Source organism: Pteropus medius, unplaced genomic scaffold (assembly GCF_902729225.1).
Source record: "Pteropus medius unplaced genomic scaffold, Ma_sr-lr_union100, whole genome shotgun sequence".
NCBI classification, from domain to species: Eukaryota; Metazoa; Chordata; class Mammalia; order Chiroptera; family Pteropodidae; genus Pteropus; species Pteropus medius.
Genome location: NW_024351730.1, coordinates 8515395 through 8535141, shown reverse-complemented (window position 1 = coordinate 8535141; position 19747 = coordinate 8515395). Strand labels below are relative to the sequence as shown.

The following is a 19747-nucleotide window of genomic DNA, read 5'->3' as shown; positions in this document are numbered from 1 at the left end:
GATGTGAGTGATCTGGCCAGGATATGTTATCCATGGACTATGATTAATTTGAGTATAATTGCTGAACTGGATTTCTGTGATGTTGCCATCTTGCTTGCTAGTCAAGCAAGTACCTACAAACTATGCCAAGAATAACTAAATGGCATAATTTGGTTCCATTCATTCTTAGTGATTCTTTGCTAGATTGATCCAGTGATGAAACTACTTATGAATTGTTCCATTTTATGGATTGGAGAAATAATTTGATAAGATTTTGGTTGAATAAATATTAAGTATAAGTGCCATGCTATAGGTACTTTCCTACTGGTGAAAATTATTTCATTACTTTAATCTTATGTATCTTGGACCTCTTTGAATGAAGGACATGTCATATGTGTATCCTTAATAATACTGTCAATTCACATGAAGGGGTAAGCTCAAATGGTTGAGTAATTATATCATTTAAGGGTTCATATTCAAAAGATAAAATATTAAGTTTCTGAAGTACAATTGCTAAACCTGTGGAGCCACAGGGGGATGGCATGTTAAGGGACTCAGTTGGCCGACTTAATGGTGTTTCTTTTGGGGTCAGGAGGGACTCGAGGCCTTTCCCATCTTTCTCCTATCTTTTTACTCTTGCTATGGTTATTATGTGTAAAAAAAGATATGCTTGTGGATGGAGAATAATGAGGTCAACCAAGAAGTGACTTGTGAGAGAACATGAACAGAGGATTATATGATGTAATGAGATGGTCCAGCACATAGTAGATACTTAACCAATGGTAGTTTCTTAGCAGCTTTGCTATGAACAGAAATGTTGTTAATCCTTCTTTCCACCTCTTTAAGAACAGAGTCCCAGGCCCATTTTTCTTAACTGCTATAACTGCTATAGACTCCTCTGCCAGATACTCTCAGGAATCGTTTCTTATTCATTCATTTAACATTTATTAAAGGTGCCTACCACATGCTAAGCTCTGTGCAGGTGCTAAGAGCTTTTGCCAAGTACTTTCTCTTTGTGCTAAAAACAAAAAATGGAGTGGAAAAGTAGGTTTTCTTTTATTAAATGGTAAACAAAGCTAACTTTTCTCTCTCCCTCTCTTTCTTGGCAAGAGTCAAACATCAATGAGTATGCTTTAGAAACCTCCAAGCACGACTTACCAATGCTTTGGAACATGCACATAGTTCACCATTTACTATTTGAGAACCCAGCCTCATATCAACACGAGGCTAATTAATGACATGTCCCTCACCCTTACTGCTTCCCTGCCCCTTTGCACTTTACACAGAAGTTCCTATCTGTACTCTAAGGGTGGCTTCTGCTTCTCTGGCCATTAGGTGACATTTTGTTAAATGTGAATGGGATTGAACTAACAGAGGTCAGCCGGAGCGAGGCTGTCACATTATTGAAAAGCACATCCTCCTCAGTGGTTCTTAAAGCTTTGGAAGTCAAACAATGTGAGCCCCAGGAAGACAACAGCAGCCTAGCAGCCCTGGACTCTAACCACAACTCGGCCCCGTCCGGCGACTGGTCCCCCTCCTGGGTCATGTGGCTGGAACTACCACGGTAAGTGCCAAAGTGACAACCTGGGGAGTTATGGGAGAAAACAATTACATTTCTTAGACCACTCTTCTACTCCCTTGGACTGATTCATGGCACTAGCATCTTAATGAACCCCAGGCTTGATTGTGGGACTATATGAAATAATACTTTTTTTTTTTTTACTGAAAATGCATACAGACATCCTAGCACAGGGACGAAAGCCTGGATATTGAAACATTCAGCATTCACATTGAGGGGCCCACAGAGCTGCCATGTACCGTTGTTTTGATTGTCCATGCTACAAGCAGCTTAGCTAACAAGGAAGAGGCTGAAATCCAGCCTGTGTACACATACTCTGGAACAGGGGAAGGATCAACCTCTCCCTCATTTGCTAGTAGCAGCCCTAGGAACATGCATGGAGCATGACTCTCTTCTAGGATTTTACCTCTTTAGCTTTTGGGTGGTCCTGGCTCAACATAAAGCAATGCAGAACACTTTGCCTTCACCCACGTTTAAGCATGTGTTAAGGATGTGTCTCAAGTCTCCTCTCCTTTATTTCTACACTTGTGATGTTCTTGTACAACTTCAGGAAGCAGCTGGGTTGTCATTTTAGTGAGATGTAACTAGAGTCTTATAGTGAAGTCATTTAATTCTCAAAGACACTAGGATTTGAGGGGTAGCCTTGCTAAATGGCTACATACAGAAGTTAAATATTTAGAGGACAGATATATTGGGGTTTGCTCACCCACATTAGAACATAAACTCCTGGCCTTTAAAAGATTGTCTTACTAATTTTAAGTACATGATTCATATGTTAAATATCAGAGTCACTGAAGATGATATGCTGGCTAGGATTAAAAGCAGGATGTTTAGTTTTAGTACATTTTTCTTGAGGGTGGAGATAGGTCGAGTCTCTCATTTTCTCTTTAAAAATTTTTACATGCGGTTTAAAAAAACATCTCCGACTCAAATACAAACTGACCTAGATTCCTTTTTGACCCTTCACTAATTGATACATTTTAAATGAGTGCATATTTAAACAGTTGAAAACAGCACTGGGGCAGTTTAAAATCTTTAAACATTTTAGAATCAAGACTGGGTGGAAGTGTTACTTTAACTGACTTAAATCTTTCTGAAGCTGAAATCTCAATACAGATCATTTTTTTGTGTGTGCTTGAAAGCTACTGTTATATGATCAAGGTTTACATAAGATGGCAAATGTAAGATTCTTTTACTCCCAATACAACCAAATGAATGGCTTTCTTTCCCTCACCTTTTGTCACTTGGCCTTGGGAGAGCACATCTGCTCTTGCCAGTTGTCTGGATTTTACTCATTTCCTTTAAAAGAGTAGAAAGGCAGCATGAAGTAGTGCTTAAGGAAGCTCTGCTAACAGCCAGCCTGCTTATTTCTGGTATTCCCGTGTGGAATGTGTTTTGCCCATCAGTGGACCACTGTGGACCCCAAGGCTCCTCCATCAGCTTGGTCTGCTCTCTACAGCTGTGGGCATCCTCTCTTCCATCTTCCTTGACTTCCACTGCCTTTGGCAGTTCTTCCTCATTATCTAGTGACTCGGTTTTAAGATGGAATTTGCATTTGTTTTCAAGTCTCCAAGGTGTTAATTTTTAAAAGAAATGATACAACTAAAACAGTAGGAATATCAATTGTTTATTTTCACAATCATGCTGCATAACAACCAGCTGTAAAAACCTATCAGTAGCAGACAACAACGTATATATTTAGCCATGAGTCTGTGGGTCTCAGCTAGAGTCTGTAGGCTAAGCTAGATTGATCCTGGCTCGCCATGTTTAGGTATTAAGGATTTGGCTGGCTGTGGTAAAAATCCCACTGATCTTATGGCTGAGTCCAGAATCAGAATAGGAAGGTACCACGAAATTATGTAATCAGGGGCATAAATACTAGGACAACTTGGGGCCATTAATGCAATTATTCTGTCACAGTAAGGAAGAATGAGGAGCTGTTAGTTGTTCTAGACATGCTGCATTTGAGATACCAGTGGGACTTCCAAGTATGATAAACATGTCTAGAACAGAAATTCCCAATGTTTTTGTCTCAAGACCCCATACACATTTATGAAGTACTGATGATCCTACAGAGCTTTCGTTTATATAGGTTGTATCTAATATTTATTATAAATTAATCTGAGAAATTTTATTCACTTAAAATAATAAACCCCATTATATGTTAACATAAATAACATCTTTTATGAGAAAAGCAATATTTTTTAAAAAATTAGTGAGAAGAGTGGGATTGCTGTGTATTTTTCACAAACCTCTTTAATGTCTGGCTTAATAGGACTCTCATATCTACTTCTGCATTCAATTTGTTGCCAGATCGCCTATCATGTGTTCTCTAGAACATGCCATTGTATGCTTATAAGAAAATGAGAGTGAAAGGCAAATAATGTCTATTATGATAAAAATGTCTTTTTGATCTCCAGACCCTGAAAGGCACATAATCTGTGAACCACACTTAGGTAATGTAGGGACTCAAGTGAAATATGGAATCCTGCTGAGGAAAGAGAAGCCCTTGAAGGAGATTAAAGTAACAACTCATGAAAAAACAAAAACAAACCAAAAAAATATATATAGCTTTAAGAGCAACCCAAGAGTTCACCATACTCACCAACTCCTATCAACAGTTTAAATTATTTTCGAGATAACCATAATTTTCTTATTTGGAAAAACTACTAAATTCCTTGCTACTCTTTATACTTTGCCAATTCTTCTTTAATTAGGCCTAAATTTAGAGAATGAGTTCAGAATAGGAAAAAAGCTCACATTTAAATGAGTTTAACAAATGTTAATGACCAACTTCATCATTTAACAAAACATTGCACAAGAGACTTTTTATTGGTTTTTCAAAAAGTAGTTGCTATTTAAAGGTACAGCTTATAAACAAAACAATCATCTCTCAATTTTTATCAACATGAAAATGTTAATTTTCTTTCAAACCAGTCCCTGGACTGGGGCAATTTAAAGTCAAATCCAGCTCCTGACATACAACCTGTGTCCTAACTGTAACACAGTTTGCACTTAGCCTGCACCTATGTAAACACTGATCCAACTGCTACTGAATAGTAAAAGAAATCATTTCCTCAATCTAATTTCTATTTTAGCTGGGTGCTACTCATTTACAGACCTGCGGTCTCTTTCTCCCATTCCATTTATAACCTGCTATTCCACTTACTGCCAGTGTTCTCTCTTCCAATATAAGTCATTCTTATAATGTTTAAATGTGCAATCCCCATTCACTATGCCTGCATGCTTCTTTATAACTTTTATCAAATATGTAGAACTACATATAAACTGATATTTTTCAAAAGTCAAAATAAGGGTAGGTTTAAATTTTTTTCAGAGATTAATCATTTATTCAAAGAATTTTTACCTTCATTAAAATTTATATCACGTAAATAAAAATATGACATCTGTAAGTATGCTTAAATTTGATTCACCAATAAAGATTTAGGCATTTTCAACTTTTTGTTAAATAAAAATTGAGGCATTAAATCTTTAAGCCAAAAATGATTCCTTCCTAATAGACATCTAAACAAAACGGTGTCATTTTTTTTTAAAGGCGTTTAGCTATGGAAAACAAGTTCAATGAGAAAAGGCCAGCTAATACCACAAAGATCAACGGGCTATGACAATTTTGAGTGAGACCTGTCCGGTGTTATTTAGCTTAAAAAATAATGCCAATAAAGAAAATGGGAGATGAATCACAATTATTAACTATGAGTTCAACTTCATGAATTCAACTTAAATATGCATATACATTGATTACATTCTATTTCAGGTACCTGTATAACTGTAAAGATGTCATTTTACGAAGAAACACAGCTGGAAGCCTGGGCTTCTGCATTGTAGGTGGTTACGAAGAATACAATGGGAACAAACCTTTTTTTATCAAATCTATTGTGGAAGGAACACCAGCATACAATGATGGAAGAATTAGGTAATAATAACCACTTAAAAAACTTATATTCAAATATTTTGTTTTATACATGTAAAAGCTTGGCCCCACTTGAAATAAGGTATGTATTTATTATACCTTTGTTATTGGTAGAAAGTTAAAAACATTTATGTAGCATTCAATTTCTATGAAATCCAAAATGATTACAGTTACCCTGGGTCCCATAACAGCAACTTGCTATAACTTTAGCATCCCTTCTAACACAAACTGACTGGATAGAGAATTTGCAGAATTTAAAAGGAGGGAAAAAAACCTTAATTAGCAGTAATGTAACTAAAATCGACAGATGTAGGAAAAACTAGAACCACCAAGTAAACTTGCATTAACTTCAGTTACAGATTAAAATGTTAATCATATATATCTTTTTTTTTTAGATGTGGTGATATTCTTCTTGCTGTCAATGGTAGAAGTACATCTGGAATGATACATGCTTGCTTGGCAAGGATGCTGAAAGAACTTAAAGGAAAAATTACTCTCACTATTGTTTCTTGGCCTGGCACTTTTTTATAGAATTAATGGTGGGTCACAGAAAAATAAGAAATCACAAATAAGCTATGTTGAAACAATATATTTATCTTGTCAATTTTTATATTTAAAGGATACATTGTAAAAATGTAAGCTTTAATGTCAGGAAAAGTATCTAATGAAAACCAGTTACACCTCAGAAAATATAATTCTCAAAACAAACATTATTAATTGTTTTTATTCAGTGTGGATTTCTCATTACTCTACAACTTTACGTTTATATTTTTCTATTTAATAAAAAGCTCTTAAACAGCTGAAATTGTTTGTATGCTCCCACTGAATTTGAATCATACAATTAAATAAAAAATCTGGTATATGCCAAAGTCTGCAAAGGGTACATTCTGGGTATTTTAAAAACAATTTACAGCCAGAGGATTTTAAAAGTGTATTGCTGAAAAATGTTCATCAAATGAAAAATAAATATTTTTCAAAAATTATAGTTGTCTTTTAGTATGTGATACTAAACTCATTTCTAATATCACTACTTAAAAGGTCCTAGTAATTCTTTCAAAACTATGTTACCGTCACATGCTTCCTAAGGATTAACTCACAGAATTATAAACTTAGATTTTTCTTAGATTTAATAGGAAATGACTAAAGCTCTTATCATTCATTTTTATTCACAATATAGTTAATAACTGTATAAAACCTCTGCATGCTGCTCAATCAATGAGCCTTGGAAAAAGTATCAAGAAAGGCCTAACCAGCTTGATCCTGGCTCACACTGATGGCCATGAGGGAAATCAAATTTGTGTCACAGTGACAAGTGTCCATGTACACGCTAAAAACTACACTTAGAGTAAATTATTTCACAGAGGCCACCCAAATACCTTTATATTTTACTAATTTGGATATAAAAATTCCCCATTTAATTTCACCATAAACCCAGATTTAGAAGAGTGAAAACTTGCTATCAAAAAGTTGTGATATCAAAACTGTATGAGCTCTTCAATATGCTAAGCTACAGTTAACACAGCAGCAATAATAAAAGACTAGTTTTAATCTCAAGACTCAAAGGTGCCTTTTGATGACTTTTGCAGTGCAACCTCTTGAGAGTCAAGTTATTTGATTAACTCAAGAACACTATTGCCAAGGTGGAACCCTGACCTTTATCAGATACTGGTTATGTACACAGCTAAACATAGCTCTTTAAATTCCCTGCTGAATGACTCATTCACATTACTTTCTTGGATATAAAGTCATTGCTCTTATTTTTAAATATTACAAGACAAAGATTTTTAACTTAACATGAAAAAGTCACTTTTATTTTGGGGGAAAAAAGTTTTCATACTAACAGAAGATTAAAGGCAAATTTCTTAAACATTATCCAGAAAAATAACAAGATTTATAGTATCTATTTCTGGCACTAATATACACAAAGGTTATACCATGCCTATTCTGCAGGTGTAGCTTCAGTGCTCTCCTGTTCAGGGGCAGGCTCACTGCCAGTTTCTTTTCCTTCTTTGCTTCTTTTAGATTTTTTGTGCTTGTGTCTCCTGTGACTATCTCCTTCTTCACTTTCATGGCGACGTCTACTATTACTGAAAAAAAAAAAAAAGGTATACTCAAACATTTTTAAGAACACACAAGTAGTGACAAAATCAATCCACGTTGTCTAGGTAAATTCTCAACACTGGGTTTTAAATAATCCATTCTTTTTCTTTTTCTCAAACACTTTTTTATGCCCACATTATATTTACATGATAGGTTCACCAGTATTTCCCTACATTGCCAGAGCCCATATACTTTATTCTGAAAGCCTACAAATGAGACACTGAAGCACTAGATTAGAACAGGAAATACTTCCTAGGGTTGATTTTAAGCAAATAATAGGCATTAAAATTTAATACTCATTTGTTTTTCTGGAGAATATAAGGCCCTGCATTTTCTTTGATTAAACTGAAAATTGCTTTAATAATACTATTAAAGACTGGTTCATATGCCAAATTTTCCCTCTCCAATAATAAGTCTAATTCTCACATATTTTATATTCCATGCTAATTTTGGTTTAAAGGTAATTAAACATAGTCTTGTTAGATTTATGCCCTACTGGCTATTGGGAAATGTTTACTTTTACTTCCTGAAATAGAATTAATTTCTCTATTAGCTTCAAAGTGATTCACTATTTTATTAAAGAGCAAACCTTCGAGATGACTTGTGTCTAGTTTCTTCTTTCTCTCTGTGTCGTCTTTCTCTATGTCGTTCTTCTTTCTCTCGACTTGCTCTGTGACGCTCATAACCTCTTTCTGCATACTCCCTATATCTGTATCGTTCTTCATCACTGAAATTAGAATAGAAACAACTTTCCTTGACAATTGAACTGTTAACAGTGAATGATTTCAAACTGTAAAAGAAGAGATGTGATCTGAGTCCAAACCAGAAGCCCCCATTTGGCACCTTATAGAAAACAGATGTGAAATACTTGTTGAACTGAGAGGAAAACAATGCATCCCCAAATTAGTACTTTCTAATACAAGAATATAAAATATATAATAATTATATATCATGTTAAGGGATCGATTTTGTTCTGTGTTTTCACAACTGTTATAGGATAGAAATTTTATATAACTACCATTTTCCTGAAAAACTTGGTAGCTATAACTGATTTACATTTTAATCAGCTTTTACTTTTTTTAGAATTAAAAGCATGTTTGTGTTTATCTCAAGTATCCAACCAAAAGTCTTCTATCACTTGTAAAATCTTGGGTACACAGATTCTAAAAATATATTTTAAATAGCTGGCTTACAATGGCTATATAGAAAGTAGATGAAAGTTCTTAATTTTTTCAATCACATAAATAGTATATTCATCTAATGAACAGGTATAAACATGAAGAACACAGGGATATCAAAGCAACCATACTCACAAAACGCAGGCAAAAAATTATCTGTGGACATACTTGCATTCTGACATCCCAATTAATACTATGTGTGTGTGGCTGGGGGAAGGGGTGAAGAGAAACTTGTCTAATAACTTCAAATGCATAAACTTAAGCTGTACTTCTGTTTTCTGACTCTGGATAGAAGGGACTGGTAAAACTGGGACTGATGGCTACAGTTAGAGGGTAGTCTTACTTTACTTCACCAGACCTATCATCTTTTCATGCCCCTTCATTGACATTCTTCTCTCCATTTTTCTCATAATCCTTCAAGTTGCTTATTTTTTCTTTTTTTGTTCAGCATGCAAGTCAATACTTTCTACAACCAAATATCGGTGAATTTTCTCACTTAGAATAAAAATACCTTTTAGAGCACTGTATGCTGAAGAGCATTGGTATCTAAAAATATGTTTAACAGAAGCATCAAGGTGTTAAGGAATCTGAGTGGGGGTAAAGGAGACAGAATCAGGCAAAAGTATAAGGCATATAAAACAACAAATCAGCCTATGGTTTTCTAGCAAAAGTAATGATTCAGTAGTGCTACACCTAATGTCAATTTGTACTGCTGACCAAATTATTGCCTGTGATACATTTCTAAAATGTTTTATTAAAAAAAGAATGTATTTACATATATTTTATGTACATATATATGTATATGTATATTCATGTGTGTGTACGTATGTATACACACACATCTTTTTTCCTAACCATAAATATGTACTTTGTATTTGAAGTTGGAAGCATGTCACCTGAAAGGCAATGTGCCATGACAGACAGTATAGAGTAGTGGAAAGAGTCTGGGCAGAGTAGGCCCAGGATCACACCCCTGATTCTGCTACTTAATAAATGTATGATCCAGGATAAGTTACTTAACCTCTCTAAACCTCAGTTTTCTCATGTGTAAAATTGGAAACAATGTTTTTCAGAGTTGCTCTAGAATTGGCAATAACATTTATAAAGTGCTTACTATAAGAGAAGGCCCTCAATAAATGGCAGCTGACATGCAAGCTGACCATTTTCAGTAAATTTAATGTTAATTTTTCTAGAAGCAGAACCTTTTTTGCAAAGGTGACTAATGCTGTAATAATTAATGTTTCTGAAGCAGAATAAACTAGCACCCACCAGGACAATTGAATATTACCCTCTTAAAAAATGAATCTCTCTTTGTAACGATTCCAACTGGATTTACATAAAAAAATAAGTCAATTATCTCATAATTTGTAATTTGTAACCTTATCACCCTAACACCAACTCTTAATAGCTTCAAGGCCTTTTAAGATTCTGAAGGCAGCCATACGATGGGAACCTCATTAGAGATGGTGGAAGATTTGGTCTCACACACAAAATATAAAGAACCCTTCTTCTTCCATCTCCTTTTCTGAAAAGCAGCTGCAGCACAAAGGTTTCTCTGGGCCTGGAAATCATTAAAGTTCATTTCAAACACCAGAGTATGAACAGACTTCTTTCTGGTCCACAATTAAGTGTCCTAAAGACCAGATGTTGAAACTGGTCTGTAATTTTCAAAACAATGACCCCATAATTTGTAACACACCGCGTACTGCATGCCATATTGCTAAAATGTGAGTCTTCATTTTTTTTTTTAAAAAAAAGGCCTTTACTTATACTTCACTTGGATTTTCCAGAAAACGCTTTATTTTTGGAATAATTCAGAACAACACAAAATGCCTCTGTGGCCTTGAGCTTTTAGTCAGATTTAAGAAAACATTGACTTCTGATGCCTTACAGCTTAGGAACCTGGAAATTAAATGTGGTTTAACCGTCAACACTTTTAGTTAGTTTCAATAAATATTAAGCAGCATTTGTGTATGTGTGTTTGAAATTAAAGAATCAGAGAATTTGGCCTCAAATATTCTATAAACCTTGTATTATTTATATTTATGCAAAGAAAATTTATGAGTTCTATTAAAGCCATTCCTTTTAGTCTTCTTTACTATAAAATATTGCATTAAACACTTTAACTTGTGAATATGTACACTGTAGAAATAGCAGTGCTATCTCAAATATATTCATTTTAACTACATTAGAAACAATTCAACCATTGAGTTCTGATCCAGACGGCAGAGTAGGTAAATGCTGTGCTTGCCTCCTCTCATAACCACTTTAAAATCACAACTAAATTATAGAGCAATCAACCTAGAGAACCACCTGAAGACTAGGTGAACATAACTCTAATACCTAAAGAAGATGTTACATCAAGACATATCATAAGAGAGGCAAAGACACGAAACAGGTTAGCACTGCACCAGGGTGTGGTGGTTGAGCATAGGGAGGGCTATCATAGTTGCAGAGGGCCCCAGCCCCACACTAGGGCTTCCCAGAAAAGGTTTCAGTGCCAGAAAAAGGAGTTCCCACAAAATCTGAGTGTAAAAGTCAGCACGGATTCTGCCTGTCCAGGTGAGATGAAAGGCTGCTGGAAACCCAAACATTCCCTTAAAGGGACCACATACAGAATCACTCACTCGCAGGCACTCACCTTGGGCTCTGGAGGAGGAACAGCAGCTTGCAAAGTGCCAGAGACGGAAAGTGCCAGAGTTGTGTGGCTTCAGGGTAAGGGCTGGAGGGACAGCCACCATTATCCCTCTGGTGAGCCCTTCTCCTCTGCACCCTACAAGCGGGTGCCATCTGTTTGTGCTGAGCCCTCCCACCACATGACCAGATCTAAATCTGCATTGTCTTGATGAACTCTTCTGGCTCACTCCACCCTGGTGACTCCCTGTGACCACATTCCACCCAACTCGCAAATTGCTGGGGGCATATTCTGGGCTGGGCAACCAGCCTCACCCTGAGCTCTCAGCAAGAGGCTCCACCAGTAGCCATCAAGAGTTCTCAGATCTCATAGCTCTAGAGACAATTCCTCTAGAGACAATTCCAGGGCAGCCAGGCAGGGCCAGTCCATGCAGCTGTATTTCTTGAAAAAGAAAAAAAAAAAAATTCCCAGGTGTCTATAGATCCGAGGTGGGCAGTGGTGGTCTTGGAGTGATCTGAGACTTGGGAATGGCCACAGGCTTGGTACTGGCACCAATTCTGAACCTGCACTAATCTGATGAACATCACTAGCCCCACCATGGTGACTCCTTGGGACTGGCCTAACCCAACTCGTGTGCTGCCTGAGGCTTTTTCAGCTACTGAACCTTACCAAAGCCAGGAGGCAGCCTCAGGCCTTGGGGTGCCCTAAGCCTTTTGCTAAGCTGCCCCAGACCCAGTACCAGTGGCAACTGACCACTAGGTCAAGCACAGACAGCGACCAACTTAGAATAGTTTTGTAGCTCCTACCAGGTAGCCCCGGGCTAATCACAGGCAATGGCTGACCATGGACCTCCCAAGAGGCTCTAGAACCCACACTGGGAGGTTGGCTTTAGACCTCAACAAAATATGACCTGATTAGCTCCACAAGCAACACAACCAAAGAGTGGTCTAAACAAGCACATGAGTCCACTGGGTGAATTCCACTTTTTGGGGTGAGCTCCCCACACAGCAGCTCATACATAGTAGACATGGCCAATCCTCACAGCCATTCAGCCTGAAGTCAATTGTACTCACTGATGTGCCAACAAAAATTATGGCTCAACTACAACAGGAGGGCACACACAACCACACAAGGGTGATTCCTGGAGCACATGGAGCAGGTGATCAGGGAGACTGTGCCACTGGGCCACACAGGACACCTACTACAATAAGGCCACCCAGCTACAATTGGGAGACGTAGCAGATCTACCTAATACATAAACAGAGAGAGGAAGTCAAAATGAAAAAATAAAACTCCAGAAAAAGAACTAAACAAAATGGAGGCAAGCAACCTACCAGATACAGAGTTCAAAACATGCTCAATAAACTTAGGCAAAGAATATATAAAATCAGCAAAAACTTCAACAATGAGATAGTAAGCATTAAAAAGGACACAGAAACCATAAAGAAGAACCAGTCAAAAATGAAAAATAAAACTGAAATAAAGAATACACTAGAAGGAAACAACAGCAGCTTAGATGAAGCAGAGAACTGAATCAGCAATTTAGAATAAGAGAACTCTGGGGTGGCATCAAGCCTAACAACATTCGCATCATTGTGGTACCAGAAGAAGAAAAGAGAGAGCAAGGAATTGATAAACTATTTGAAGTAATAATGACTGAAAAGTTCCCTAACCTAGTGAAGTAAATAGACATACAACCCCAGGAAGCACAGAATCCCAAACAAGAAAAATTCAAACAGGTCCACACCAAGATGCATCATAATTAAAATGTCAAAGGTTAAAGACAAAGAGAGAATCCTAAAAGGAGCAAGAGAAAGGCAGCTAGTTACTTACAAAAGAGCTTCGATATACTGTCAGCCAATTTCTCAACAGAAACTTGGCAAACTAGAAGGGATTGGCACGAAATATTTAAAGGGATGAAAAGAACCTTACAACCAAGACTACTCTAGCCAGTAAGGCTATCAATTAAAATTGAAGGTGATACAGAGCTTACCAGACAGAAAAACTAAGGGAATTCATCGCCACCAAGACAGTATTACACAAAATGTTAAACGGACTTCTTTAAGAAGTGAGGGGAGAAGATAATATAAATATGAATAGTAAAATGGCAATAACTATGTACCTATCAATACTCACTTTAAATGTAAATGGATTAAATCCTCCACTTCAAAGACATAGGCTAGCTGAATGGATAAGAAAACAAGACCCACACACATACTGTCTACGAGAGACCCGTTTCAGATAAAATAAAACACACAGAATGAAAGGAATGGAAAAATATATTTCATGGAAATGAAAGAAGCCTTAAATAACACATTAGATTTGACAGATTTCATTGATATTTTTAGAGTATTTAACCCCAAAGCAGAATATACACTCTTCTCAAGAGCACACAGAACATTTTCCAAGATAGACCATATGTTAGGCCATAAAAACAAGTCCAATAAATTTAAGACGATTAAAATTATATCAAGCCTCTTCTCTGACCACAGTGGTATGAAATTAGACATCAATTGTAAGAAAAAAAAAAACTGAAAAATACATAAACACATGGAGGCTAAATTACATGCTACAAACAATGAATGTACTAAAAATGAGATCAAGAAAGACAAATGAAAATAAAAACACAATGAATCAAAATCTATGGGACAGAGCAAAAGCAGTCCTAAGAGAGAAATTCACAGCAATACAGGCCTACATCAAGAAACAAGAAAAATCTCAAACTATCTAACCTTACACCTAAAGGTACTAGAAAAAGAATAGCAAACAAAGATGAAAGTGAGTAGAAGAAAGGAAATAAAAACGATCAGAGTATAAATAAATGAAAAAGAGTGTAAAAAAACAATACAAAAAAAAAATCAATGAAATCAAGAGCTGGTTTTTTGAAAAGAAAACGGACAAACCTTTAACCAGACTCATCAAGAAAAAGAGGACCTAAATAAAATCAGACATGAAAGAGGAGAAATGACAACTGTCTCCACAGAAATACATAGGATTATAAGAAAATACAAGCAATTGTATGCTAACAAACTGAACAATCTGGGATAAATAAATACATTCCTAGAAACATATAATCTTGAGTCAAGAAAAAATGGAAATCTGAACAGACTATTACTAAAGAAATTAAAACACTAATAAAAAAACTCCCAACGAAAAAAAATCTTGAACTGAATGTCTTCACAGGTGAATTTCACCAAACATTCAGAGAATTAACACCTACTCTTCTCAAACTATTCCAAAACCTCAAGAGAAAGGAAGCCTCCCAAGCTCATTTTCTGAGGCCACCATTACCCTGGTTCTAAAATCAGACAAAGACGTTACAGAAAATTAACTCTGATGAACACAGATGCAAAAATCCGCAACTAAATATTAGCAAATCGAATTCAGCAAGACATTAATAAAGATCATACACCATGATCAAGTAGAATTTATTCCTGGAATGCAAGGTTGGTTCAATAGCTGCAAATTAATTAAATATACTATACCACATTAACAAATTGGAAGAAAAAAGTCCTATGATATCAATAAATGCAAAAAAAAATATGACAAAATCCAGCATTCGTTTATGATAAAAACTCTCAGCAAAGTGGGTAAAAAGGGTACATATTTCAACATAGTAAAAACCCACAGCTAACATCAAATTCAATGGGGAAAAGCTAAAAGCATTTTCTGTAAGATCAGGAATCAGACAAGATGTCCACATATCACTTTTATTCACCACAGTATTGGAGGTCCTAGCCACAGCAATCAGACAAGAAATAAAAGGTAATCAAATTAGAAAGGAAAGCATAAAACTGTCATTATTTGCAGATGACATGATACTACATAAAGAGAATCATAGATTCCACCAAAAACCAGTTAGAATAAACGAATTCAATAAAGTAGCAAACACAAAAATTAACATTCAGAAATTGTTTGCATTTTTATACAGCAATAATGAACTATCAGAAAGAAAAATTAAGAAAAGTCTCATTTACAATTGCATATAAATAAATAAATAAATAATCTAGGAATAAATTTAGCCAAGGAGGTAAAAGACCTGTTCTTGAAAAATTATAAGTCATTGGAGGAAAAAAAGTGAAGATATAAATAAATAGAAGCATATACTGTGATCACGGATAGGAAGAATTAACATCTGTAAGATGTCCATACTACCCAAAGCAATCTATAAGTTCAATGTAATCACTACCAAAATACCAATGGCATTTTTCACAGAACTGTAACAAATAATCCTAAAATCTATATGGAACTTTAAAAGAATCCATATAGGAAAATAAACTAAAAATGGATTAAAAATTTAAATGTAATACCCAAAACTATAAAAATCCTAGAAGAAAACATAGGCATTAAACTCTCTGACATAGCTCTCAGTAATATTTTTTCTGATCTATCTCCTCGAGCAAGGGAAACAAAAGAAAAATAAACAAATGGGACATCGAACTAAAAAGTTTTTGCACAGCAAAGGAAACCATAACAAAATGAAAAGGAAATCTACTAAATGGGAGATATTTGCCTCTGATACACCTGATAAGGGGATAATGCACAAAATTTATAAAGAACTCATGTAACTCAATATCAAGAAAACAAATACTCCAATTAAAAACTGGGCATAGGACCTGAACAGGCATTTCTCCCAAAAGGACACACAAATGGCCAACGGATATATGAAAAGATCTTCAACATCTCTAATCACCAGAGAAATGCAAATTAAAACCACAATGAGACATCTCACACATCAGAATGGCTGTCATCAATAAATCAAAAAACAAGTGCTGGCGAGGATTTGGAGAAAAGGGAATACTTGCGCACTGTTGGTGGGATTGCAAATTGATATAGGCGCTACAGAAAATAGTTTGGAGGCTCCTCAAAAAAAAGTAAAAATAGAACTATTGTATGACCCAGCAATTCCATTTCTAGATATTTATCGAAAAAAATCCAACACACTAATTCGAAAAGATATACGCACACCTATGTTCACTGCAGCACTATTTACAACAGCCAAGATATGGAAGCAACCTAAGTGCCCATCAACAGATGACTGGATAAAGAAGAAAGATGTGGTACATATATACAAAGGATTATTACTCGGCCATTAAAAATAAATGAAATCTTACCATTTGCACAACATTAATGGACCTAGAAGGTATTATGCTAAGTGAAGTCAGACAGACATATCATATCATCTTACATATGGAATCTAAAGAATAAAGTCAACAAACAAAAACAGACTCATAGATACAGAGAAAAAACTGACAGTTGCTGAATGCGGGGTGTTGGGGATGGGTGAAAAGGTGAAGGGATTAATAAATTCAAATTGGTTGTTATAAAGTAGTCAAAGAACAGCAAAGGAAATAATATTGTAATAACTAAGCATAGAGCCTGGTGGGTAAGACTAATCGGAGGATCACTTCATAAGTTATATAAATATCTAATACTATGCTCTACACCTGTAACTAATATAAAATAATATTGAATGTTAACTCTTACTGAAAAATAAAAATTAAACAAAAAAACAATTCAACTATCTGGAAAGTAATGCTCGTGAACTTAAGAATCATGCTAACTTAAAGTGGTTAAAGTCAGTACATGTCCCACCACATAAACAGAGAACATACATTCATACATATACAAAACATATATGTATCATAACTTAGTGACTAAAATTTTATCAAGTGACTATAATGTATAAGTCAAACTATGAGAAGCTATAGAAGGAAAAAGATTAATAAATCCTATTCGCTTTTCAATGCACACCATTATAGGTAAAGTTTTACTACTAATCAGTTCTAGTCACTTTGACAATACTACATGATTAAACCTGAAAGGGTAGTGTATGAATAATTCTTTTTCCTCAGCACACAGCTGTGCTTGGTACATAACGGAGACTCAGAAAATGTCAGCTACATGAGTGAAAGAATGAACTGGGTCCCCTTCCTCTTATCCCACCCCCGAAAAAGGAAAAAGAAATCAAGTACATAGAGATTTAATAAGAAAAATGAAAAAAAAAAAAAATTAAACTACCTAATTTCAAGACTACAAAGGTTTTTACAAAAGATTTCCAGTAGATAGTATGGCTCTACCACTGCCTTAATTTCCGAATGCTTCCTTTTCCTCATCTGATAAATAAAAATTTATAGACTAAATAATCCTTAAGGACCTTTTGGATTAAGAATTCTATAATTAGATGACCACATCTAACAAAATAAATGCTACCTGAATCATGCATATACTCACATCCTGAACTGATACACACACACACACCACATGTACGTTTCATCTCATTCAGCAAAATCAGAAAGCTGTCTATGTACATTACATTTACCTCATCCATAAACAGGTGGTATGGAAAAAAATTATATTTATTTCATTTCTACACTGTAATGGTACCTAGCTTGATATGTTAATAAGAAAGATGCCCAAATTAATGCACTGGCTGTGATAAAGGTTAGTTTTTGTTCATTTCAAAATTTTTTTAGCGAAGTTTCACCAAGTTTCCAAAACTGTTCTTCCTCCCCTGTATTCACCTTCCTCTCTTTTAATGTGTAATGTGTAAGTCATTTTATTCACTGACACATTCTGTGTCAGACACTACAAAGTGCTAAGGATACAGAAATGAAAAATGGTGGCCGATGCCCTTAAAGAGACTCACTGAGACAAGACATGCCTTAAAGAAAATATATAAAATGCATGGGAAGCATGTGAAGGAAATTAATTCAGGTTCAGAGGAGCTCACAGAAGACATGTTAGCTGGACTTTAAAGAATAAATAAAACTTTGTAAGTCAGACAGGTAAGGAACAACGTGAACAAAGGAAGTATAAAACTATGAGAGATTTCCAGAACAGCCACCAGTTCAGCATAGCTAGAACAGGTGGTACATGAGCTTGAGAGAGAACTGGGGTGAAAATGTAGAAAGGTGTGCTGACTTGTGAATCATAAGAAATATGAATTTATTCTTTAGACCAGCAGTACATGCTAATCCCAAAGCAGTGCATGAATTCTTTCCAATGGCACAGAACGTTTTAAGGAATCAATTTCCAGATCCCCAACTTCCACATTTATTCTTTCCTAAATCTGAACTGTACATAGAACATCATGTACGCAACTTCTTCAGCTAACCTTTTCTCTCACAATCACCCTTATGGCCCTTTACAAAATAAAGGCATTCTTTTCATTAACTTTACTACAGTACACTGGCTCAGGGTATAAAAACTATCATGGCATCAAAAAGATCTAATTGATATTAGTGCTAGTGAGACCTATATTATTCAAAGAACCATCAAGGGTCTATAAGGCTTTAGGTCTTCTTGTCTTATATGCTGTTCCTTTAAGAACAAAGTGTGGAATAAAAAATGGGAAGTTCTAACTTCAGATATATTGTATAGTAGTGTGGTGGGAGTCATAACAATTTTCCCTGAACTAGTGAAAAACAAAAACAAAAACTCCTTTTGAAGGAAAGCAAAGTATTAAAAGGTAGCATCTTACTTTGAGCTCTGTCACTATTTTGTTCATTTTAGACTTACAGATAGGAAATATAGATGAACTCATTTAGCTGAAAAGAAAAATGAAGCCAGACTTTTTTCCAAAAGAAATTTAATGTGATTTGCTTGTCTAGCTTGACAATGAGAACTATCTTTTATCAATTAAATTATACGGTAGCTGTTTTCCATAAATAGAATGAAGGAAATTTGTAGCTCCAAGGCTTACATAAAAATAAATGTTTAACAAATAAATATTTTAACAAATAAAGATATTTAATTTTTTAAAAAATGTTTTGGCAATGATGTCTTAAAATTAACAGCATTTTGATTTCCCCAAACCTTTCTGAGCATCTTAAGCTAAACAAGATGTCTCTAAAAGAAAGTAACAAATATAACTGGTAGTCTTTTGATAAGTCTTGGTAAAATCCTTTTGGTGTTCTTCCAAGAAACTGAGAAAACTATAAAGACTTTAATTACCAACTGTATTGGATTGACCTGTGTCCCCCAAAAAGATATGTTCAAGTCCTAACTCCCATACCTGTGAATGTAATCTTATTTGGAAACAGTCTTTGCAGATGTAATTAAATCAAGATGAGACCTTACTGGATTTGGTTGTGCCCAAATTCAATGACCGATATAAGAGGGAAATTCGGGACACAAGAGAGGAAAATGCCATATGAAGACAGAAGCATAGACTGGAGTGATGCATCTATAAACCAAGGCACACCAAGAATTGCTAACAACCACCTAAAAGAGAGGCATGGAATGGATTCTCCCTCAGTCTACAAAAAGGAACTGACCTTGCTGACACCTTGATATCAGACTTTCAGCCTCTAGAACTGTGAGAGAATACATTTCTATTGGTC

At 35.4% G+C, this 19747-nt stretch overlaps 2 protein-coding genes across 28 annotated transcripts in view; one reads left to right on the top strand and one right to left on the bottom strand.

Moving 5' to 3' along the window:
* Positions 1 to 6778, top strand: part of LNX1 (ligand of numb-protein X 1) — a 101042-nt gene extending 94264 nt beyond the window's left edge. For both annotated transcript variants that reach the window (XM_039845200.1, XM_039845201.1), the window contains 3 exons: positions 1315 to 1543; positions 5334 to 5492; positions 5885 to 6778. In XM_039845200.1, the coding sequence (XP_039701134.1) occupies positions 1315 to 1543; positions 5334 to 5492; positions 5885 to 6020 (524 nt within the window). In that variant the 3' untranslated portion in view covers positions 6021 to 6778. The remainder of the gene's footprint in view (positions 1 to 1314; positions 1544 to 5333; positions 5493 to 5884) is intronic.
* FIP1L1 (factor interacting with PAPOLA and CPSF1) overlaps positions 6196 to 19747 on the bottom strand; it is a 71981-nt gene continuing 58429 nt past the window's right edge. For 24 of the 26 annotated variants that reach the window (XM_039845211.1, XM_039845203.1, XM_039845213.1 and 21 more), the window contains 2 exons: positions 8179 to 8316; positions 6196 to 7576 (listed from right to left, as the gene is read on the bottom strand). In XM_039845211.1, the coding sequence (XP_039701145.1) occupies positions 7429 to 7576; positions 8179 to 8316 (286 nt within the window). In that variant the 3' untranslated portion in view covers positions 6196 to 7428. The remainder of the gene's footprint in view (positions 7577 to 8178; positions 8317 to 19747) is intronic. The other 2 variants (XM_039845222.1, XM_039845230.1) reach the window with 1 other exon arrangement.